This window comes from Delphinapterus leucas, chromosome 15, assembly GCF_059928025.1.
Source record: "Delphinapterus leucas isolate spDelLeu-1000000601 "Yukka" chromosome 15, BTC_Dleu_Yukka2, whole genome shotgun sequence".
Classification (NCBI taxonomy): Eukaryota; Metazoa; Chordata; class Mammalia; order Artiodactyla; family Monodontidae; genus Delphinapterus; species Delphinapterus leucas.
Window position 1 is genome coordinate 22,381,174 of NC_143143.1, and position 24,591 is coordinate 22,405,764.

The following is a 24,591-nucleotide window of genomic DNA, read 5'->3' on the forward strand; positions in this document are numbered from 1 at the left end:
TTGTGCCAGTACCATACTCTTTTGATGATTGCAGATTTGTAGTACAGTCTGAAGTCAGGGAGCCTGATTCCTCCAGCTCCGTTTTTCTTTCTCAAGATTGCATTGGTTATTCAGAGTCTTTTGTGTTTCCATACAAATTGTAAAATTTTTTTCTACTTCTGTGAAAAATGCCATTGGTAATTTGATATATATTGCATTGAATCTGTAGATTTCCTTGGGTAGTATGGTCATTTTGACAACATTGATTCTTCCAGTCCTAGAACATGGTATATCTTTCCATCTGTTCATGTCATCTTCAATTTCTTTCATCAGCATCTTTTAGTTTTTGGAGTGCAGTTGTTTTGCCTCCTTAGGTAGGCTTATTGCTAGGTATTTGATTCTTTCTGATGTGATTGTAAATGGGATTGTTTCCTTAATTTCTCTTTCTGATCTTTCATTTGTCAGTGTATAGAAATGCAACAGATTTCTGCGTGTTAATTTTGTATCTTGCAACTTTACCAAATTCATTGATGAGCTCTAGTAGTTTTCTGGTGGCATCTTTAGGATTTTCTATATATAGTGTCATGTCATCTGCAGACAGTGACAATTTTACTTCTTCCTTTCCAATTTGGATTCCTTTTATTTCTTTTTCTTCTTTTATTGCTGTGGCTAGGACTTCCAAAACTATGTTGAATAAAAGTGCAAGAGTGGACGTCCTTGTCTTGTTCCTGACCTTAGAGGAAATGCTTTCAGCTTTTCACCATTGAGTATGATGTTAGCTGTGGGTTTGTCATGTATGGCCTTTTTTATGTTGAGGTAGGTTCCCTCTATGCCTGCTTTCTGGAGAGTTGGTATTATAAATGGGTGTTGAAAGCTTTTTCTGAATCTATTGACATGATCATATGATTTTTATTCTTTAATTTGTTAATGTGGTGTATCATTCTGATTGATTTGTGTATATTGAAGAATCTTTACACCCTTGGGATAAATCCCACTTGATCATGGTGTATGACCTTTTTAATGTATTGTTGGATTCTGTTTGCTAGTATTTTGTTCAGGACTTTTGCGTCTATGTTCATCAATGATATTGGCCTGTAATTTTCTTTTTGTTGTTGTTGTATCTTTCTCTGGTTTTGGTTTCAGGGTGATGGTGAACTGAAACCAAACCGAAACCAAACTGAACTGAATGTGCTTGGGAGTGTTCCTTCATCTGCAAATTTTTGGAATAGTTTCAGAGTGATAGGCATTAACTCTTCTCTAAATGTTTGATAGAATTTGCCTGTGAAGCCATCTGGTTCTGGACTTTTGTTTGTTGGGAGTTTTTTAATCACAGTTTCAATTTCAATACTTGTGATTGCTCTTCATATTTTCTATTTCTTCCTGGTTTAGTCTTGGGAGATTGTACCTAAGAATTTGTCCCTTTCTTCTAGGTTGTCCATTTTATTGCTGTAGAGTTGCTTGTGCAATAGTAGTCTCTTATGATCTTTTGTATTCTATGGTGTCAGGCATAACTTGTTTTTTTTTCTTTTCATTTCTAACCTTATTGATTTGAGTCCTCTCCCTTTTTTCCTTAATGAATTTGGCCAAAAGTTTATCAATTTTGTTTATCTTTTCAAAGAACCAGCTTTTAGTTTCATAGACCTTTTCTATTGTTTTCTTCGTCTCTATTGCATTCATTTCTGCTCTGATCCTTATGATTTCTTTCCTTCTATTAACATTGGGTTTTGTTTCTTCTCCTTTCTCTAGTTGCTTTAGGCGTAAGGTTAGGTTTTTTATTTGAGCTTTTTCTTGTTTCCTGAAGTAAGACTGTACTACAATAAACTTCCTTCTTAGAACTGCTTTTGCTGTGTCCCATAGGTTTTGGATTGCCTTGTTTTCATTTTCATTTGTCTCTAGCTATTTTTTTATTCCATCTTTGATTTATTCAGTGACCCATTGGTTGTTTAGTAGCATATTGTTTAGATTCCACATGCTGATTTTTTCCAGTTTTTTTTTTCTTGTAGTAGATTTCAAATCTCATAGCATTGTGGTCCGAAAAGATGCTTGTTATGATTTCAATGTTCTTAAATTTACCAAGGCATGCATTATGGCCTGGCATGTGATCTATCCTAGAGAATGCTCCATGTGCACCTGAAAAGAATGTGTATTCTGCTGTTTTCAGATGGAACACTCTAGAAATATTAATTAAGTCCATCTGGGTTAATGTGTCCTTTAAGGCCTGTGTATCCTTATTGACTTTCTGTCTTGATGATCTGTCCATTGATGTAAGTGGGGTGTTCATGTCCCCCACAATTATTGTGTTACTGTTGATGTCCCTGGTCCATCACAGTGGACACCCGAACACCCTTCCCCTACGTGCTGCCCAATTGTGCACCATCCAACCCCAAGTCCTCTCTGGGAACTTCTCAGACCTTAGGTTTTCTTGTCCTCCTGAACCCAGGTCCCCTGTCCCCCACTTCTGGACGCTTCCTCCTTCCTTTGAGAACTCCCAAGATTTCCCATGGGCAGTGGCCGAAATCGATTTGATGACAGAGATACAAGAATAATCAAATACACAAGCAGAGTGGGGGGTTTTCACACCTCTCCCTCAACAAGTCATACAATGAGCACCACAGAGCATCTGTAAGGTGTAGAAGATCTTACTAGCAAACCATTTTAATCATATAGCTATATCCATATATCCCTCAATATCACATAACAACTGCAGAGGAAACATTAATTTCAGGCACATATAGTATAATTACAAAAATTAACCTTATTTATTTTGGCCACAAAGCAAATTTCAACATATTTCAGAGGAATGAAATCACACAGAGCATGTTTTTTGGTAATGCAATTGTGCTAGAAGAGTCCTGATGAAAAGCTAACTAGAATTTCCCATGTTTGGTAATTGAGAAGTACACTTACAAATAAAATATGAGCAAAGAAGAAAACCCGAAGGGAAAGATGTTACAGTTGAACTGCATTACGTGGTCATGATAATACGGTAGTAAAATAGGTTTCCTTCTGGCTTGCGAATTCCACTTTGTGTGACCATACAGATGGTACGGGTATGGTCTCAAAATCATCCGTAATTAGCGTAGACATTTTAACACCTGAAACAGGGCTAGATACATCACCTGTTAGCATGGGCTTTAGCTTATGAACCTAAACAGGGGGGGAAAAATCCAGTCTGACTCTCATTATTGATTGCCAGGGACCTCGAGAAATTGAGAATTTCAATGGAGAAAGTTCACCAGCTTCCTTTCTGGGGGATCTGAGGACAGCACCCAAACAGCTTGGCAGTACCAGGAGTGCTGGGTGGGGAGAGCCAAGCAGGTGGGCTGGGGCCCAGGGACCCGGGTGGTTAGACAAAGCCCACTGGTGATGGTCTGTTCTGGGCCCTGTCCTGAGGTGAACTTCCTAAAGGTGCTTTTATGTGTGATTGACACAGTGGTTTCCCAGCTCATTCAGGCCCAAGACAGCTTTAAAGTCATTGCTTTAAACCCCATAGATTTTATTATTATGGAAACTTATTGTAAACAGGAAACATTCTATTACTGTTATAATGGAAAATCAATGTCTTTTACCATAAATACAAAGAAATGATTAAAAAAAAACAAGCAAAACAAAAACAAAAAACAGGGATAACTAAACAATAGTGTTGAAATCTGTTTAGATGCAGTTGCCTGCCTACAGAGTCCCACGTTTGGGCTGTGTGGTTATAAAGAGACAGACTAGGCACAGAAGGGGTGGAAGTCAGACTAGCCGCGAAGTGAATGGGAGGCAGACGCAGCCTGTAAGGGACTGGGGACTTCCGTGAACGGTGCCAGGGTCACCCTGGTTACAGCTCAAGCAGGGATGAGGGAAAGAAGGAGAAGTGAACAGAGTTAAGGGGCCTGGAAAGGGTGAGACCATTCGTGCAGCAGACGAAGCATCCCCAAAGCGGGTTCAGCCTCCCATCCAGGGGAGGAGCCCTCCGTGGCCCCTGAAGGCAGGGCCAGGAGCCTCGGGCTTGAGACCCAGCTGTGCTGCTTACCAGCGGTGTGACCCTGGGTGGGTTTCCTCCCTAAGATGGAAATGCCCAGTCCTGTGTCCAAAGGCTGTCATGAGGACAAAGGGAGGCCACGTGCTGAGCGCCTGTGCGCATCAGCTTCATCATCTCCCGGGGCGACTGTCCTCCCAGAAGCACCTTCGAGGCTGTGAAGCCTTTAAAGGCCCCTCCTGTTACCAGCCTGCGCTAAGCACCGTACTTTGCAGGCATCTTCTTACGGCCCGTACCATCTCTATCCCCACTGCACAGATGGAGAGTCAGGGAGAGGTGCTGTACCAGGCTGAGAAAAGGGTCAGGGGGGACTTGGGTCTGGGTGGGAGTGGGGGGAATGTTGGGAGAGGAAGAAGCTGGAGCTGAGGCCTCCAGAGAGAGAAGGGGCCAGAGAGAATCTTTGCCTTGGCTCAGGGTCAGCCCTGCTCAGAAGATGAAGCAAACCAGGCGACCATGGTCACACCTCACTCCTGCACCTCGGGCTGATGGTCAGTCATTGCTGTGGTGATGATAATATTATCATACAGCGGTCCTGATGATGTCTTTACTGTCACTTTTGTTATTGTGGGAGAGGGCACAGCCCACTCTGACACACAGCGTGGGTCCTGGGGAGGCACACTTTTTTCCCTTGCTTGACCTTGGGATCTGCTAGGCCCCATGCAACACCCCCACGTAAAGTGCACGCTGTCATACCCCAGTCCTTCCCCTGTGCCCTGTCCCCAGAGCCACCCTACCCTGGCCATTCTCTGGTGTCTCAGAGCATAAGCACAGCCCTCTGGAAGGCCCTCAATGGGACAGGTGCCTAGCACTGGGTTCAGAGCCAGGAAAACACCCCCTTCCATGACAGCCTAGGTGGGGTAGGTCATGCTGATCTCGAGGGTGTGGCGGCTTGAAGCAGGATCTCAGTTCCCTGACCGGGAATCAAACCCAGGCTGTGGCAGTGAAAGTGCTGAATCCCAACCACTAGACCACGAGGGCCGTTGGGCTTGAAACAGGACCTCAGTCCTTGTTTTCTTTGAAGAAAGAATTCAGCAAAGAGACAGAAGTTAGTGAAGCAGATAAAGCGTTTATTAGAAGAAAAGTACATGCGGAAAGACACACGGATGGGCTCAGAGAGAGAGAGTCATGCTTTTGGGGTGGCTTGAATTGCTTATACGGCTGCAGTTCTCCGGGTTCCCTCTAGCCAATCACCTTGATTCATCTTGCTTTGTGCCCATATTTGGTCTGACTCAGGGTCCTACCCAATGTGCACAGGCATCTTTTAGCCAAGATAGATTCCAGTGTGAGAGTCTCTGAGAGGTTGGCAGGACATATTATGGGCTAGCGCCCCCTCCATTTTCTGACCCCTGAGGAACCGTTTTGTGCATGTGTAGTCCAGGAGGTCTCCTTGACCTCAAGAATGAAAAATATGGTAGTCTTATCTTTTTACTTAGGCAGAGCTGAGCTTCTCTCTGCTCCTGCCTTTATCTTTTCCTTGAAATGTCAGCAGGAGACAGGCTCCAGCTGCTCAGCCTGGAGCCCGTCTACCTTCTACCTCAATGCCAGGGTCTATTCATCCCGACTGCCTGTGGAGGTATCCACTGGAGTGCCAGAACTGTCTGGGAGTATGTGTGTGTGTGTGACTGGTTGTATAAGTCTGCATGTATGAACCTGTGTGTCTGAGTTTCTGTGTCTGTGAGCATCTCGATTGTGAATGTGAATTTCCCACTGCACAGCACTGAGACATTGAGTGTCTCTCTGGTTTTATCTGTATGCATTTGTGTTTGCACCTTTGTCACTGAATGAATGTACGTTGGTTGTGCAAATCCGTGTGTGTGTCTGTGTCTCAGGGCATATGGGTCCGTGGAGTTGTGTCTGTGTGTTATATGTGACTGTGCTGTGTGTGAAGTTGCTGTCCCTTTGGGTGTTCCTGATTGTATCTGTGTGTTTGTCTTCTTTTTGTGCCTGTGTGTATGTGGCTGTGTTCTGTGTCTATGTCTCTGCCTACATGTCTGTGTGTGAGTGTGTGTGCGTGTGTGCGCCTACTTGGGTGTGTGTGGGTCTGCCCTGTGGGGCTGTCTCACATGGCCCTGAGTATGTGTACTTGTGTATGTGTGTGTGTTCCCCCCAGGGTGTCCTTGCCTGTGTTGGTTTGTGTGTGAGCTGCCCATGAGCCCAACACCTGAGTCCCCAGGTGAGGCTGGGGGTGATTCTTTACCTGTGCGTCTCTGTGTTTGTAATGTCTGTGTATTACCCTGTGAGTGTGTGTATCTGTGCACCTCAGAAGAGGGCAGCTGCAGAGGGGATCTCTCTCTCGGTGACCCCCCAGGAATGGGTGAGAAGGAGACAATATGCGCTTCTCTCACCCCCAGGCTCAGCCTCTTCTGCCTCTGCTCCTTCCAGCCTCTGGTGGTTCCATCTCAGGCCGGAAGGATGGATGGAGTGAAGGGTTAGTTCACAGGACCACAGGCCAGGGGGGTCAGAGGGCTCTGGATGGCAAAGCGGATTACACAGTATAAGGAGAGGTGTCTGGGGAGGACTCCAGGCCCCTGGGGAGGGGCTGGGGAACAAAGCTCCTGGGTCCCTGGGAAGGGCTGGAGGAGTCCTGCAGGATTCCTGGGCCCCCAGAGGGCAGGCACTCACTCACCTGCACTGGTCCAGGCTGGGACCTGCAAGCAGCAACAGCAGCAGCATTATTGGTGGGACGAGAGGCAGTGGGTCCACTGGAGGGTGCAGGTGAGGGATGGTGTGGCAGGCAAGTGTTGTCACCAGGCTGGGCTGCCCTCCCCTCTTCTCCATTCCCCAGACACCACACTTGCCCTGCCTCCCGCCTCACCCCCAGTTGGGCAGAGGCAAGCCAGGCAGGAGCAGACCCCGGGGGCCACATGGACTGTTCCTCCTAGACCTCTATGTCCTGGTCGTCGACTGGGTCACAGAGTCTCTGGAAGCAGGAGGGAGAATCAGGCCCTGGGGCAGACTCTGATGGGGGTTGGGGGAATTACGAGGGACAGCATTTAGCACTGGATCTTTCCCAGAATAAATGCACAACAGACTCACTGTGGATGCTGAGTCAGTATTTAATTTGCTTCAGCCCCATTCTGAGCGCTCAGCTGGGCAATCTGAAAGGAACAGGGAACTTGGAGGAAGGATAGTGATTGATATTAATTTAAAAGAACAAAAATGCTGGAATGTTGACACTCCTGGCTCTCTTTCAAGTCAACTCTCTCAGCGTTCCTCTCCTCACCCTCACCATCGTGAGGAACCTGAGGCCGCCAGGCATTTGGCCAACATCACACAGTGGTTTCTGAGTTTACTGCCAATTACATCTGACCAAACTCCTTCTTCCGGAGTTCACTTCTTTTTATCTTGCCAGTGATGGTTTTGGGCAGCTCTGAGACAAACTCCACCTGGTTGAGGATAAAGCAAACACATTCTGACTAAGTCCCCCCGTCATTTTCTATCAACCCTCAGCTCTCCTCCTTTGCCCTCTCACAGTCCCCCAGACAGGCTGGTGCCATGTGGGGGCCTTAATGGGGTTCACCATTTATGTCAGATTCTCCTCTGACCTCCTGAAGTTGGATGCAGCCCTTTGATGTACTTTGACCAGTGAGATATGAGAAGGAGTGAAGTGTGCCACATTTAACAGAAAAGGTGGGAGTCATTGAGACAGGCCACCCCTTCTATCCATCTCTTCTAGTGCTCTGGGAGGTACCTACATGGTGGCTGCTCCTTTATCCTGGTCCCAGGATGAGGGGATGTGGAGCAAAGGCTCCGGGAAAGCTATGGTAGACAAGTGGTGTGAGCAAGAAAGACACCGTCCTTGTTATAATCCACTGCAACTTTGGGACTATTTGTTACCCACAGTAACATGTAGCCCTTCCTGACTGGTACGCATCCTCTACTCTCGATAATGCATCAGATCCTAATGTTAGCAGCATGAACTCTTTTGTCAGATACACATGGGGTTGAATTTCAGCTTCTATTTACTCTAATCTCAGGCAATTTACTTTGAGTCTCTAAGCCTCAGTTTCCTCTCTGTAGACTGGGATGATTATCTCAGGTTGTGGAGAGGATTAAATGAAATAATAATGCATGTAAAGCATTGAGTCCAGGGCCTGGTACACACAGTAAATGCTCAATAAATATTAGCTATATAGCTTTATAATATGTATTGATTGTAAATATTCAGACAATGCAGCAAAGTATTACTGCAAAAGAAGAAAATTTTAACTTGTTTTTAAACATATCAGATAGCACTACGTATGTTATTTCTTAGCCTGCTTTTTTATCTCAATAATATATTATTGTGATATTTTATGTTAAAAATGCATTATCAGTTTAAATTACAGAATAATATTAAATTGCATGAGTAATTTCATCATTTCTCTATTGCTGCACAGTTTTATAGGTTGTGCACAGCATTTAAAACAAATGAAGTTGAACAAAAAATATCAGAATGTATTACATATTGTTAGGGTAAATATCATTTTGTTCTTTGTTGTTTGCTGTGTATGTATATGTGTGTTGGGTTGCAATACAGAATGTATTTCTCATGACAAATAATGTTTTTTAATAGTTTGGAAGTTGCTGGTTTGGGTGTCTTTTTCAAATTTTGAAAGATTATAAATAACCTTCCTGGATATCCTTGGGCAATTGTCTGATTTTTTCCTTTAGGCTGACACTCCAACAATGGATGAGTTTCTGACACAGGATCGAGGTTCCACCCGATTCAGTGGGCTCCCTCACACCCCTAAGCTGAAATGCTTCTTCTGCAGAGAAAAATATTAGTGCTCTTGGCTACTTAGGCTTCACCCCAGACACTGTATGAGACTTGAGGCAGTGGAGCCCCCAGAACCACTCACAGGGACCAGACCCCATCCATCTGCTCTCGCTCACCTTCCTTGGGTACTTGTACGGGGCTGTCACTGACTTCACATGCTGCTGCAGCTCCTTGGTGAGCTGGTCTCGATCATGGGACAGGAAGTTTGGGGTCAGGACAATGAAAGCCTTCACTACCTGCAGTGAAGAACCAGAGTGGAGGCTCAGAGAGAGGGGCAACCAAAGTATAGTTTAAGGAGTAAATGCCTGGGACTTCCCTGGAGGTCCGGTGCTTAAGACTCTGCACTCCCACCACAGGGGCTGCGGGTTCGATCCCTAGTCAGGGAACTAAGATTCTGCGTGCCATGCCACACTGAGTGGCCAATAAATAAATAAATAAAAATTTAAAAATAATTTTCAGTTTAAAAAATTTTTTAATTTAAAAAAATTTTTTAAATAAAATAAATGCTTACAAAATTAATGGGAAAACAAACTGACAACAGAGCCTTTGGAAATTCCAGGTTCAAATCTCAATACTTCCAATTTCCACTCTTTGCCTTGGAACATTACTTAACCTATCTTAATCTCGATCTCCTCTGCGAAATGGGAAGAGGACAGGTGCATTCCTCATCAGGTTCATGCAAAGATTCCATGAGATAATACACATAAAATGTGAAGCCAGTTTAAATGTATTTGTATTCCTATCATTGTTATCATCACCATTTTCACTATTATTGTAGGTAGAGTTCTGTGGGCATTTAATAATAGCTAAGACCTTGTGGGCATTTAATAATGTTGGTAATTTATTAGTTTCTTCTTATTATTTATGTCCTCATTTAACTTCTCAGGGATTGTACATAGAAGGTGTTCAATAAACACTTGTTGGATCAAGGATGCATGCTCTGGAGCCAGAGTGCTCAATTTCCCACCACTTATTAGCTGTGTAATCCAGGCAATTTATTTAACCTCTTTATGCCTCTGTTTCCTTCTCTGCATAAAGGTATTAAGAGAGTCCTTAATTCATTGTGTTCTGTGAGGGATAAATGAGCTGACACCCAGTAAGAGCTGATTAACTGCTAGATGGCAGCGGCAGCAGCATTCACTATCACCTTCATTTCAGTCACAGATGAGGCCACAGTGCCCCCTGCTGACCACATCGTGTAAGTGCACATGCACATCAACCATGCCCTCCCTTCACCCTAGGTCCAAGGCTGGGTAGGTATGGCCGGGAAGTTTTCCCCTCACCTGCCTTCCCAGCCCCACGCCCAGCCACAATGACCTCCACGTCCCGTTCCTCACCTCCCCTCGAATCGGGTCCGGGCTGCTCACCACAGCGGACTCAGCCACCGCTGGGTGCTCTGCCAGGGCGTTCTCCACTTCTGCCGGCCCAATGCGGTACCTGCAGGACCAATGGTTCCTTCTGAGCCAATTCCCGGGCGAGGGTGACCCAGGCCCTCAGATCGCATCTTTTGGAGAGACACATCTTCCCTTGGCACGGAGGGTGTCTGTCACAGGGCGCCAGGGCCTGTGTGATGGGACTGAAATGTGAAGTCCTGAACGTTCCATGCTAAGAAATACAAGGCTCAGGTGCTCCCCAGGTGAGAGAGGAGGTGAATGCTTCATCCTCCCAGAGCTCTGGGGCTTGGCTCAAGCTCAAGCAGCTTCCCCTGGCATGAAAACTCCTTAGCTTAAACATTTGTACAAATTTTACAGCCTGTTCCTCACTATTATCAGCATTGGTTTTAGAAATTAAAAACAACAAACACAATTTTCCTGAAATTCCCAGGAAAACATGTTATTCTAGTGTAACGTGTCATTGTTTTTCTTTATAAATCATGTTCGAGTTAGGAACAACAGACTTGCAGTCAGACTGCCCTTGTTCAAATCTGGGCTGCACCCTGTACTGTCTTTGAAACTTCAGGCAACGTTTTTCACTGGTCACTGACTCCGTTTGCTCATGTAAAATGGGCATAATCATGCGAATTCCTTGGCCATCCAGTGGTTAGGGCTACGTGCTCCCACTGCAGGGAGCACGGGTTCAATCCCCGCTTGGGGAACTGAGGTCCTGCATGCCGAGCACTTGGGGCCTCCACACACACACCCTCCCCCCACAGAAAAAAATAAAATAAAATGGGCATAATCGCATCTACCTTACAGCATTGGGAGGTGGTTCGTATAAAGCTCTACAGAGAGTACGGTCACATAATATGTATTCCATAAAGGTGAATTTTATTATTGTTGTTTTTATGTGCTTCTGTGACACGTGGTTCATTACAGGAGCACACAGAATAAGCTCCCTCAACAAATAGGGCCCAAAGTCAAGTTTTCCTTCCCAGTGCCTTTAACTTTCATGATGTCTTACTTTGGTTCAGAGTTAGGCTGAGAGTCCATCACCAAGGCATGAAGGAATGTCTGGGCATGCTACCTCCCACCAGGCTCGTGAGGGTGGTACCTTCTGGCTCAGCGTCAGCCACACCTACCCGGAGGCATTGATGACATCATCGGCCCTCCCCAGGAACCAGAAGTAGCCCTCTGCATCAACAGTTGCTCTGTCCCCACTGTTGTAAAAGTCCCCACACTCCACTTCGGCTGTCTTCACCGGGTTACTCTGCAAAGACAACGACACTCCTCTGTCAAAAGCAGTGAGTTTAGAGATGATGAGCTACAACAATGAGCTCGGATCTGGGTTTGAATCCTGCTTCTGGCTCTACCTGGCACCTGGGCATTTTTTATAATCTCTCTGAGTCTACTTTCATTACATGCAAGCACTCAATGCATGCCACTGGTCGATTAGGGAACAATGTTCAACCAATTTTAAGAACAATATTTTTTTATTTATTTCATTTATTTATTTTTGGCTGCGTTGGGTCTTCGTTGCTGCACGCGGGCTTTCTCTAGTTGCGGCGAGCGGGGCTACTCTTCACTGTGGTTCACGGGCTTCTCATTGCGGCGGCTTCTCTTGTTGCGGAGCATGGGCTCTAGGTGTACGAGCTTCAGTAGTTGCGGCATGTGGGCTCGGTAGTTGTGGCTCACGGGCTCTAGAGTGCAGGCTCTCAGTAGTTGTGGGACACAGGCTTAGCTGCTCCGCGGCATGAGGGATCTTCCTGTACCAGGGATCGAACCCGTGTCCCCTGCATTGGCAGGTGGACTCTAAACCACTGCGCCAACAGGGAAGCCCATTGCCTCCGGTTTTTGGCAAGAGATACTGTTTTCCACTTGAGATACCAGATCAAATTCTTTTTTAAACAAATGCTTTAAAGTAGTAATTTGATTTAAAGTGAAAAATAATGTAAGTAATAATATACATGGTGCATGGATATGGCAGAAAATAGTTCACGTGGACTTGAATGACTGAAATTTAGGAGACACCACATCAAAGGGTACAGAAAAAGTCCCACCCCCAATTCATGTGCCATTTGAACTGCTGTCCATCTCAGTGTACTCTGATACAGTTGACCTGACACATCCCTGTGGACACGTCTTCCCTGAAGGAAATGATATTTCCTGATGTCAATCATCTGAGGTAGGGTCAGAGATTGGAACCTTGCAGATGGGACTCCCACACCCACGGAAGGAATTCCTTTGTCTCTCCGGGCCTGAACTTCTTGGAAGTAGATCTCTGAGCCATTGAAGAGCTCCTGAATGGTAGGAGAATAGTATCACATCTACCACACAGAGAGGGTCAGAGTCTACAGGGGCACCTAATTGAGTTCTTCACCTTGACTACTTTTAAAAAGTGCTACTGGTGGGTGATGTCAAGAAAACATGGCAAATGAGGAAGATTTAAGGTCTCATTTCCCCCAAAAAACCACAAAAAATGTACAAGAAGTTGAATTGACTATGTACGACGTCTGGGAAAGAGTCAAAGGCTTAAAACAACCTTATAAATACTCAATCAAGAAAAAGCCACCTTAAAAATGGTACAAAGTTTTGTGACATTTTATTCACCCTTGCTCCAGCCTTTCTTCTGCATGGCAGTTTTGGTCTTGAGCAGATGGCAGCCCAGTTCCCAGTTCCCCTGCTCCAACCAAAGAGAGCAGAGAAGATCTCATTTGCAAATTATTGTACACACCTGTTTTAACCTGTCTCAGGATAATTGGAGGACTGGTGCAAGGCACGCAGTTCATGTAACTCAGAATATAAGTGGGAAAAGCAATAGGAACTGTTCATAGGAGCTACCTGGAAGACTACAAAACTAAAAGGTGCCTAAGGTAAGAAATTATGGGTGGAGATATACAATAGATCATCAAGGTCTGGAGGAGAAGCTGGGGTGAGATTCTTTCAAGAAATTAGGATATTCAAGACAGCTGTGCACATGGTGGTATTTAGAAAACCATGCGCATACCTGAGCAAGACGTGTGCTCACAAGAGTCCTAAGAAGACCTTAAGGTTGCACCTCAGACTGATCTCTAGGCTCAGAGCAAGCCTAGCTAAGTGATGAAGGAGTACCCCAGCAGAGACCTAACTTGTACAATGGTTGTTCTCTCCTTTTTGTTGTCATTGGTATTTTTGTTTGTTTGACCTCTTGACACTCAAGAAAATCTCTGTCAAAACATTAGCTGAACATGAGCTAAATGATCAGAAACTTCAGTGTGATCACACATGGCAAATAACTGTCGTTACAAGAAGAGTTTGGAAACGTCCCAAAACAAACATACTGTCATAGGCTTCAACGGTCAACAAAACAAAACAAGAACAACAACAAAACCCCAGACACCCCAACACTCAGGGAAGCAGGAGAATCTGATTTCTAGAGTTACCACATTGTAATAGTGAGAGGCCCAATATTCAACTAAAAATTACAAGACATACAATGAAACAGAAATCATGCCTCAGGACTTCCCTGGTGGTCCAGTAGTAAAGAATCCACCTTCCAATGCAGGGGAAACGGGTTCATCGATCCTTGGTCGGGGAACTAAGATCCCACATGCTGTGGGGCAACTAAGCCTGTGCGCCACAACTACTGAGCACGTTTGCCTCAACTAGGCAGTCCTCATGCTGCAAACTACAGAGCCCACCCACTCTGGAGCCTGTGCGCCATAAGTAGAGAGAGAAAATCCACACGCCACAACTAGAAAGAAGCCCGCACGCTGCAACAAAATATCCCAGATGCCACAACAATGATCCTGTGTATTGCACTAAGACCCTACACAGCCAAAAGTAAAAAATAAATAAATAAAATAAATAAATATTAAAAAAAATCATACCTCATTCAAAGGAATGAAATTAATTGACAGAAACCATCCCTGAGGAAGCCCAGGCATAAGACTTACTAGACAAACAGTTTAAATCAAGCTTGTTAAATGTGGTCACAGAGGCAAAGGAAGAAATGGACAAAGCACTACAAGAAGTCAGAAAAGTGACATGTGGACAAAATGAGAATATCAACAAAGAGATGGAAATTATGTAAAGACACTAAACAGACTTTCTAGAAAAGGGCAATAACTAAAACAAAAAATTCACTGAAGTGTTTGGCAGCAGTTTAAAACAGGAATAAGAAAGAATCAGAGAGTTGAAGGCAGAACAATAGAAGTTATTGGGTCTGAGGAGCAAACAGGAAAAAAATTGAAGAAAAGCAAACAGAGCCTAATGGACTTGCATGACAGCATCCAGCAGACAAACATGTGCATTATGAGAGAAGGAAATGAGACAGAGAAAGGGACAGGAATAGTATTTGAAGATATAAGGGGCAAAATCTTCTCAAATGTAATGAAACACATGAATTTACAAATACAAGAAGTTCAAAGAAATCCAATAAGATAATCCCAAGAGACCCACACCAGGATACATAAAAATCACAATATTGGAAGCCAAATAGAATCTTGAAAACAGCAAGAGAAGTGAGTCATCACATACAAGGATCCTCAGTAAGATTATCAGCTGATTCTCACAGGAAACCTTGAAGGCCAGAAGTGGTGGGATTACATATTTAAAGTGTTGAAAGAAAAAAAACTGTCAATGAAGACTTCTCTATCCTGCCTTCAAAACGCTCCTTAAAAATGAGGGAGAAATTAAGATATTTTCAGATAAAAGCTGAGGGAGTTCATTGCCACTAGACATGCCCTAGCAGATATGGTAAAGGGATTCCTACAGGTTAAAATGAAAAGACTCTAGACATGTGTCAAATCCATATGAAGATACCTTTGGAAAAGTTAAGTGTGTGGGCAAATGTAAAAGCCAATATTACTGTAATTTTGATTTGTGACTCCACTTTTAATTTTCTATAGTTTTTTTTTTAATTTATAAAAAAATTCTAAGTCTATAGTTTTGGGTACACAGTGTACAAAGATATAATTTATGGAATCAGTATCAGAAAGAGGGGACAAAGCTCTATAGAAGTAGAGTTTCTTGTTTTTGTTTCTTTTACTGCTTACATGTTTTTAATGAGGTAGCATTGGTTTATAACATCATATGTTTCATGCATACATTATGATTTGACTTCTTTATACACTACTGCATGCTCACCAAAAAAATTCTAGTTTCCATCTTTTACCATACAATTGACCCTCTTTACCCACTTTGCCCTCCAACCCCCATCCTCTCTGATAACCATTAATATGTTCTCCATATCTATGCATTTGCTTTTGTTTTGTTTGTTTTTTTAATATTCCACATATGAGTGAAATCACAGGTATTTGTCCTTCTCTGTTTTGTTGATGGTTTCCTTTGTTGTGCAGAAGCTTTTTAGTTTGGTGTAGTCCCATTTGTTTACTTTTGTTTTTGTTGCCCTTACCCGAGGAGACATAGCCAAAGATATATTGCTAAGACCAATGTCAAAGAGCACACTGTCTATGTTTTCTTCTAGGAGTTTTATGGTTTTAGGTCTTACATTCAAGTTTTTTAATCCATTTTGAGTTAATTTTGTGTATGACATAAGATAGTGGTCTAGTTTCACTCTTTTGTCTGTGGCTGTCCAGCTTCCCCAACATCATTTATTAAAGAGACTTTCTTTTCTCCATTGTAGATTCTTGGCTCCCTTGTCATAAATTTGTTGTCCATATATGTGTGAGTTTATTTCTGGGCTCTCAGATATTTCCATTGATCTATGTGTCTGTTTTTCTGCCAAATTATTTTTAATAGTATAACTTTGTAGTATGATTTGAAATCAACAATGTGATATCTCCCACTTTGTTCTGTTTTCTCAGTCAGGAATGCTTTGGCTACTTGGGGTCTTTTGTGGTTCCAGACAAATTTAGAATTCTTTGTTCTATTTGTGTGAAAAATGTTATTACGATTTTGATATGGATTGCAACTGAAGTTGCAGATTACTTTAGGTAAAATGAACATTTTAACAATGTTATTCCTTCCAATGTATGAGTATGAACTAGTTTTCCATTTCTTTGCTTCTTCTTCAATTTCTTTCAACAATGTCTTATAGTTTTTAGTGTACAGGTCTTCCACCTCCTTAGTTAAATTTATTACTAAGGATTTTATTCTACTTGTGATTGTAAATGGGATTTTTTTCTTAATGTATTCTTCTGCTAGTTCATTGTTATTATATATAAATGCAACAGATTTTTGTATACTGATTTTGTACCCTACAACTTTCCTCTTTTCATTTATTAGTTGCAATAGCTTTTGGTGGAGTCTTTAGGGTTTTCTACATATAAAATCATGTCATCTGCAAATAAGGTGACAAGTAAAATTTGTCACCTTTCCAATTTGGATGACTTTTATTTCTTTTTCTTGCCTATCTGCTGTGATTAGAACTTCCAATACTATGTTGAATAAGAGGGGCGAGGATGCTCATCCTCGTCTTCTTCCTGATTTTAGAGGGATGGCTTTCAGTGTCTCACTGTTGAGTATGGTTTTAGCTGTGGGTTTGTCATAAATGGGCTTTATTATGTTGAGGTATATTCCTTCCATACCCACTTTACTGAGAGTTATTTTTAATCATAAATGGATGTTAAACATTGTCAAATGATTTTTCTGCAACTGTAGAGATAACCATATGATTTTTATTCTTTGTTAATGTCGTGTATCACATTGCTTGATTTGCATATATTGAGCCATCCTTGGATCCCTGTAATAAGTCCCACTCCATCATGGTGTATAGTCCTTTTAATGTATTGTTGTATTAGGTTTGCTATTTTTTAAAAAAATTTATTTTTGGCTGTGTTGGGTCTTTGTTTCTGTGCGAGGGCTTTCTCTAGTTGCGGCGAGCAGGGGCCACTCTTCATCGCGGTGCGCGGTCCTCTCACTATTGCGGCCTCTCGTTGCAGAGCACAGGCTCCAGACGCACAGGCTCAGTAGTTGTAGCTCACGGGCCTAGTTGCTCCGTGGCATGTGGGATCCTCCCAGACCAGGGCTCGAACCTGTGTCCCCTGCATTGGCAGGCAGACTCTCAACCACTGCACCACCAGGGAAGCCCAGTTTGCTAATATTTTGTTGATAACTTTTGCATCTATATTCATCAGAGATACTGGCTTGCAATTTTATTTTTTGTGTGTGTTATCCTTGTCTGGTTTGGTATCCGTCTAATGTTGACCTTGTAAAATGAGTTAGGAAACAGTCCTTCCTCTTCAGTTTTTTGGAATAGTTTGAATATGATAGGTATTAAATCTTCTTTGAATGTTTGGTAGAATTCACCAGTGCAGCCATCTGGCTTTCTGGGAGGTTTTCAATTACTGTTTCAATCTCCTTAATGTTGATCAGTCTATCCAGATTTTCTGTTTCTTCATGATTCAGTCTTAGAAGGTCGCATGATTCTAAGAATGTTTCCATTTATTCTAGGTTGTCCATTTTTTGTTCATAATATTCTCATAATCTTTTGTATTTCTGTAGTATCCATTGTTATTACACCTCTTTTGTTTTTTATTTTATTTATCTGTGCCTTCTCTCGTTTTTCCTGTGAGTTGAGCTACAGGTTTGTCAATTTTGTTTACCTTTTCCAAGAACCAGCTCTTTCTTTCATTGATCTTTTCTATTGTCTTTTAAGTCTCTATTGCATTTGTTTCTGCTCTGATTTTTAATATTTCCTTCCTTCTACTGACTTTGGGCTTCACCTGTTCTTTTTCTAGCTCCTTTAAGTGTAAGGTTAAATAGTTTGAGACTTCTTTTTTTTCTTGATGTAGGGCTGTATCACTATAAACTTCCCTCTTAGTACCAGATTTGCTGCAACCCACAGATTTTGGTATGTTATACTTTTATTTTTAGTTGTCTTAAGGTATTTAAAATTTTTTCCTTTAAGTTCTCCATTGATACAGTAGTTGTTCAGTACCATGTTGTTTAGTCTCCACATATCTGTGACTTTTCTAGCTTTCTTCTTGTAGTTGATTTCTAGTTTCGTACCATTATATTCAGAAAAGATGCTTGAAAGGATTTCAGTCTTCTTAAATTTATTGAGACTTATTTTGTGTCCAAACACATGGCCTAACCTTGAGAGTGTTCCATGTGCCCTTGAGAAGAATGTGTAGTCTGCTGCTTTTGCATAGAATGTTCTATATACGTCTATTCAGTCCATTTGGTCTAATGTTTTATTTAAGGCCATTGTTTCCTTGTTGACTTTTTGTCTAAATGATCTATCCATTAATGTAAGTGGAGTGTTAAAGTCCCCTACTATTATTGTGCTGCCATCAATTTCTCTCTTTACGTTTGTTAATAATCGCTTTATATACTTTGGTACTCCTAGGTTAGGTGTATACCGTCGTTAGTTCCAGGAACCCCTGCAGATACCAAAATTTGAGGATGCTCAAGTCTCTTATAATTTGCATCTAATGTACAAACAATTTCCTGTAAAGTTTACATCATCTCTAGATTACTTATAATACCTAATACAATGTAAATGCTATGCAGATAATTGCCGGCACACAACAAAGTTAGATTTGCTTTTTGCTTCTCTCTGGAATTGTGTTCTGAATTTTTTTTGATCTGCAGTTAGTTGAATCTGTGGATGTAAAACGTGCAGATCTGGAGGGTTGACTGTATATATATTAATAAATATCATATATTCTTGAAGGGTTATCTCCTTTATTATTATGTAATGTTCATCTTTTGCTCTTCTTACCTTTCTTGGCTTGAAGTCTTTTGTCTGTTATGAATATAGCTACACCCACTTGTTTTGGCTGCCCTTTGCTTGCAGTATCATCTCGCATCCCTTCACTCAGAGCCTATTTTTTTTTAGAGCTGAGATGAGTCTCCTGGAGGCAGAATATAGTTGGATCTTGTTTTTTAATCCATCCAGCCACTGTGTCTCTTTTGATGGGTGACTTTAATCCATTGGCATTCAGGGTGATCACTGATGATATATGAGGACTTAGTTCTGCCATTTTATCTTTTGTTTTCTGGTCGCTCTGTATTGCCACTTTTTTGTTGTTTGTTTTGGGGTTTTTTGGGGGTTTTGTTTTGTTTTGTTTTTTTCCTTGTGTTTCTTTCTGCCATTTTAGTTTGGTGGTTTTCTATGTTGTTTTTCTTCAGCTTATTCTTTTTTTATGTTTTGTTTTGTGGTTACCATGAGGTTTGTATAAAATGTCTCATAAATCAAACAGCCCTTTTTCTGTAGATAACATCTTATCTCATTTGCCTATACAGGTTCCATCGTTTTCCTGTTCCCCTTTTATATCTGGTGTGTGTGTGCCTCAAATTATCTTCTCTTATACTGTAAGTGTGTTACCAGATTGAAGTACCTTAGTTATTTTTACTGCTTTCCCCCCTTTTATGCTATAACTGTTTAACAACTTATATAGAGTTGCAATTTTCTGATTCTATCTGTTTACTCAAAGTTTTGTGTACTTTTGTCTTTTCATTTTGGTAGAAGAGGTCCTTTCAACATTTCTTGTAAGGCAGGTTTGGTGACGATGAACTCCCTCAACTTTTGTTTGTCAGGGAAAACCTTTATTTCTTCTTCATATCTGAAGGATAACTTTGCTGGTTAGAATAGTGTTGGCTGACAGTTTTTATCTTTCGACAATTTGAGTATGTCATTCCACTCTCTCCTGGCCTGTAGAGTTTCTGCTGAGAAATCTGCTGATAGGCTAATGCGGGTACCTTTGCATGACAATGTCTTTTTTTCCCCACTGCCTTTAAAATTCTTTTTTTTATCATTGATTTTGATAGCTTAATATAATGTGTCTTGGAGAAGGTCTGTTTGCATTGAGATAATTAGGTGTTCTGTTAGCTTGTGGAGTCATATATCCAGTTCCTTCTCCTGGTTTGGGGAGTTCTCAGCTATTATTTCTTATTTATTTATATGCTCTCTGATCTCCTCTTCTCTCCTCCTTGTGGAATACCAATTATCCTTATATTACGTTTTCTAATGGAGTCTGATGAGTTTCTTCATTTTTTAAAATCTTATTTCTCTCTCCTACCTGAATCATTTCTAGATTTCTATCTTTGAGCTCACTGATTCTCCTTTCCATATGGTCTGCTTTATTTCCAGTGGTTTCTAGCACAGTCTTTATCTCATTTTATTGAGTTCTTCAGCTCCAGAATTTGTTTGTTTCTTTTTTCCAATCTCTTTTGTAAAGTATTCCTCTGTTCATCAACTTTATTCCTGAGCTCATTGAATTGCTTTTCTGAGTTTTCTTGTAGCTCAGTGAGTTTCTCAGTGATAGCTATTTTGAATTCTCCATTAGTTAAAGCATGCTCTTCTGTGATTTTCAGTTTGGTTTTTGGAGAATTGTCATTTCTTTTTTGGTATACTGCATTGCTATCATTTTTCATGGTGCTTGATGAGATGTTTCTGTGCCAGTGCATTTGAAGTATCCAACACCTTTCTTAATAGATAAAGTTTTGCTTACTTTGTTTCTAACAAACCAGCAATTGGTAACTAGAGGTTTTTCCTTTGTTTTTAAGTAGGTGGCACTACAGCACAAGTTTTTTTTTTTTTAACATGTTTATTGGATATAATTGCTTTACAATGGTGTGTTAGTTTGTGCTTTATAACAAAGTGAATCAGTTATACATATACATATGTTACCATATCTCTTCCCCCTTGCGTCTTCCTCCCTCCCACCCTCCCTATCCCACCCCTCTAGGTGGTCACAAACCACCGAGCTGATCTCCCTGTGCTATGCGGCTGCTTCCCACTAGCTATCTATTTTATGTTTGGTAGTGTACATATGTCCATGCCACTCTCTCACTTTGTCACAGCTTACCCTTCCCCCTCCCCATATCCTCAAGTCCATTCTCTAGTAGGTCTGTGTCTTTATTCCCATCTTACCCCTAGGTTCTTCATGACGTTTTTTTTTTCTCTTAGATTCCATATATATGTGTTAGCATACGATATTTGTTTTTCTCTTTCTGACTTACTTCACTCTGTATGACAGACTCTAGGTCCATCCACCTCACTACGAATAACTCAATTTCGTCTCTTTTTATGGCTGAGTAATATTCCATTGTATATATGTGCCACATCTTCTTTATCCATTCATCAGTTGATGGACACTTAGGTTCCTTTCATGTCCAGGTTTTTGGTTCGTCTTTCCAGAGCTGCCTCTTGTGGTATTTGAGAATCTGCACTTTCCATCTTCCATTGTCTCTGTGGAAGGTGTGGCCCCATGCCCTCATAATTGCTTCTTGTGCCCCTGGGGTCACTGGTGCCTTGCTGTTGCTGGTGTCATTTCTGTTGCTGGCATCACCACCAGGAGCACTGGTATGGCGGAAGCTTCCGCTGTGTCTGGAGTTGCCTAGGTTGTAGCCACTGCTGCCCCAGTGGGGGTAGTTGGAGGGAGGGGTAGAAGTTGGGGTCAGAGGTTGTCATGTTCATGGGCACCACCACCACAAGCAGCGGTCTGGAGTTTCATGTGCTCCTGTGGCTGAAGGGACTGGGCTCATGGGGCTCACTTCTACTGCTGCCCAGTTCTCTGTGGCCATGGGTACTGCTGCAGCTGGAAGCCAGAGTCATGTGTGTCACCTTCGCTGCTGCTACTGGATTCTCTGGGGCTGTGGCTCAGCCATGATAGCCAGGAGGCCAGTATCATGGGCACTGGTTCTGCCTCTTCTATGTGTTCCAACCCATCCACCTTCAGATTACAGATGTGTAGATCTCTCTTGTGTCCTGGTGTGTTGAGCAGAGGAACCGGTGTTGTGTTATGGATGTTTTACTAGTTGTAGATTAAAGGAGAGAGACAAAGGGATTGTCTCACACCACCATAATGCTTAGAAGTACAGCTTTTGTATGTAATTGAAGTTAATTTGGTATCAATACAAATTAGATTGTTATAATTTTAGGATGTTATATGTAATCCCCATAGTAACCATGAAGAAAATATCTAAGGAATATAAACTAAAGGAATTAGAAGAGAAGCAAAATATGTCACTACAAAATATCAACTAAACAAGAAAGAAGATAGTAGTGGAGGAAATGAGGGACAAAAAAGCATTAAGACATACAGAAGATGAATAGCAAAATGGCATATGCAAGTCTTTCCTTATCAATAATTACTTTAAATGTAAATGGGTGAAACTCTCCAATCCAAAGGCAGAGATTTGCAGAATAGATGATAAAACATGATCCAACTCTACACTGTCTATAAGAGACTCAGTTCAGATTCAAAGACACAAGTAGGTTGAAAAGATGGAAAAAGACATTCCCTACAAATAGGAGACAAAAGGGTGGCTATCTAATAATATCAGACAAAATAAACTTGAAGTTGAATACTGGCACAAGTGACAATAAATGGACATTATATATTGAAAAAAAGATTAATTCACTGAGACTATCTAACATTCAGAAACATATATGCACCTAACAGCATAGTGCCAAAATATATGATGCAAACATAGACAGAATTAAAGGGAGAAATCAAAACTCCAAATTATATAAAATAAACATTGATGGAGTTGAAGGGAGAAATATACAGTTCTACAATAACACTTGGAGAGTTCAATATATTACTTTCAATAATGGATAGAACAACCAGAAAGAAGGTCAGTAATGAAGTGGAGGACTTGACTAACACTTCACACCAATTGGATCTGACCGATATATAAAATACCCTGCCTAAGAACAACAGAACGCACATTTTTCTCAAATGTACGTGGAACATTCTACAGGATGGGTCACATAATATGCCACAAAACAAAGATTAGTACATTTTAGAAGATTGAAATCATACAAGGTATCTTATCTGATCACACAGAATGAAATTAAAAATTAACAACAAAAAGAAAAGTGAGAAATTCACAAATATGTAGAAAATTAAGCAATACAGTCTTAAACAACCAATAAGTCAAAAATGAAATCACAGGGGAAATTAGAAATTACATGGAGATAAATAACAACCAAACTACAACATACCAAAGCTTGTGATTGTAACAAAAGCAGTGTTGCTTAGGAATTTTAAACACCTACATTAGGGAAAAAAAAAAAATCTAACGTCAATAACTTAACACCTTAAGTAACAAGAAAGAGGAGAGCAAACTAAATCCAAAGCTAGCAAAAGAAGGAAATAAGTTTGGATCTAAGAATAATAAAATAGAGAATAGGAAAACAATAGAGAGAACAAATAAAGCCAAAAGTTGGTTCTTTGATAAGATCAAAAATTGACAAATTTTTAGCTATATTAAGAAAAAAAGAGATGATTCAAATTATGAAAATCAGAAATGCAAGAGGAGATATTACTAGCAATTTTACATTCCAAAAAAAGAAAAGTTTATAAGAGAACACTATGAACAATTATTACCAAAAGACTGGATAATCTAGATGAAAGAGGCAAATTTCTAGAAACACATAATCTACCAAAAATGAATCATGAGGAAATAAAAAATCTGAATAGACCTATAACTAGTAAGGAGATTGAATCAGTAATCAACCCTCTCATCCCTCCCCACCCTGAAAAGAAAGCCCCAGACCTGATGGCTTCATTGGTGAAAACTCCCGAACATTTAAAGAAGAATTAATACCAATTATTCTCTGGCTCTTCCAAAAAATTGAAGGGAGGGACCTCAATCTATGAGGTCAGCATTACTCTGACACCAAATCGAGACAAACATACTACAAGAAAAGAACACTACAGACCCTTACAAATAATTGGGGCAAAATTCTCAGCAAAATGCTAGCAAACAGAATTCAGCAACATATTAAAAGGATTATATACCATGTCCAAGTGGGATTTATTCCTTGTTCAACATATGAAAATCAATCAATGTAATGAACCATACTAATAGAATGACAGTGGGGGCTGGGGGACCCCATATCTATTCAATTGATGCAGAGAAAGCATTTAACAAAATTCAGTACCCTTTCATGATAAAAACACTCAGTTTATTTAATAAACTAGGAATAGAAGGAAACAGCCTCAACATGACAAAGGCCATATATTTAAAAAAAAAGCATAGCTAACATCATTCTCACTGGACTGAAAGATTTTCTCTTAAGATCAGGAACAAGACAGGAGAGCCTGATCTCACCTTTTCTACTAAACAAAGTATTGGAAGTTTACCCAGGTCAATTAGGCAAGAAAAAGATATGAGGCACCAAAATGAAACAGAATTAAAACTAGATCTGTTCACAGATAACATGATCTTACATGTACAAAACCTAAAAAACTTTCTCTCACACACACAAATTGTTAGAGCTAATAAAGGAATTCAGCAAAGTTATAGGAAAGAAAATCAATGCACAAAACTTAAGGTGCAGTTCTATACTTTAACAATTAACAATCCAAAAAGGAAATTAAGAAAACATCAATAAGAATACAATACTAAGGATAAATTTAGTATAGAAGGTGAAAGACTTGTACACTGAAGATTAAAAATCACTGCTGAAAAAGAGAAAGAAGACATAAATAAATGGAAAAGCATCCCGTATTCATTGATTTGAGACAATATTAAGGTGACAATGCTGCCCA

The 24,591-nt window shown here is 41.0% G+C and overlaps 1 protein-coding gene across 1 annotated transcript in view; it reads right to left on the minus strand.

Annotated features, from left to right (window-relative positions):
* Nucleotides 1-6,465: 6,465 nt before the first annotated feature.
* Nucleotides 6,466-24,591, minus strand: part of LOC149747407 (acyl-coenzyme A synthetase ACSM1, mitochondrial-like) — a 50,420-nt gene continuing 32,294 nt past the window's right edge. Inside the window, exons 11-14 of the mRNA XM_089896066.1 lie at nucleotides 11,281-11,408; nucleotides 10,100-10,199; nucleotides 8,879-8,998; nucleotides 6,466-7,389 (exon numbers count right to left, since the gene is read on the minus strand). Of these exons, the coding sequence (XP_089752192.1) occupies nucleotides 7,303-7,389; nucleotides 8,879-8,998; nucleotides 10,100-10,199; nucleotides 11,281-11,408 (435 nt within the window). The 3' untranslated portion in view covers nucleotides 6,466-7,302. The remainder of the gene's footprint in view (nucleotides 7,390-8,878; nucleotides 8,999-10,099; nucleotides 10,200-11,280; nucleotides 11,409-24,591) is intronic.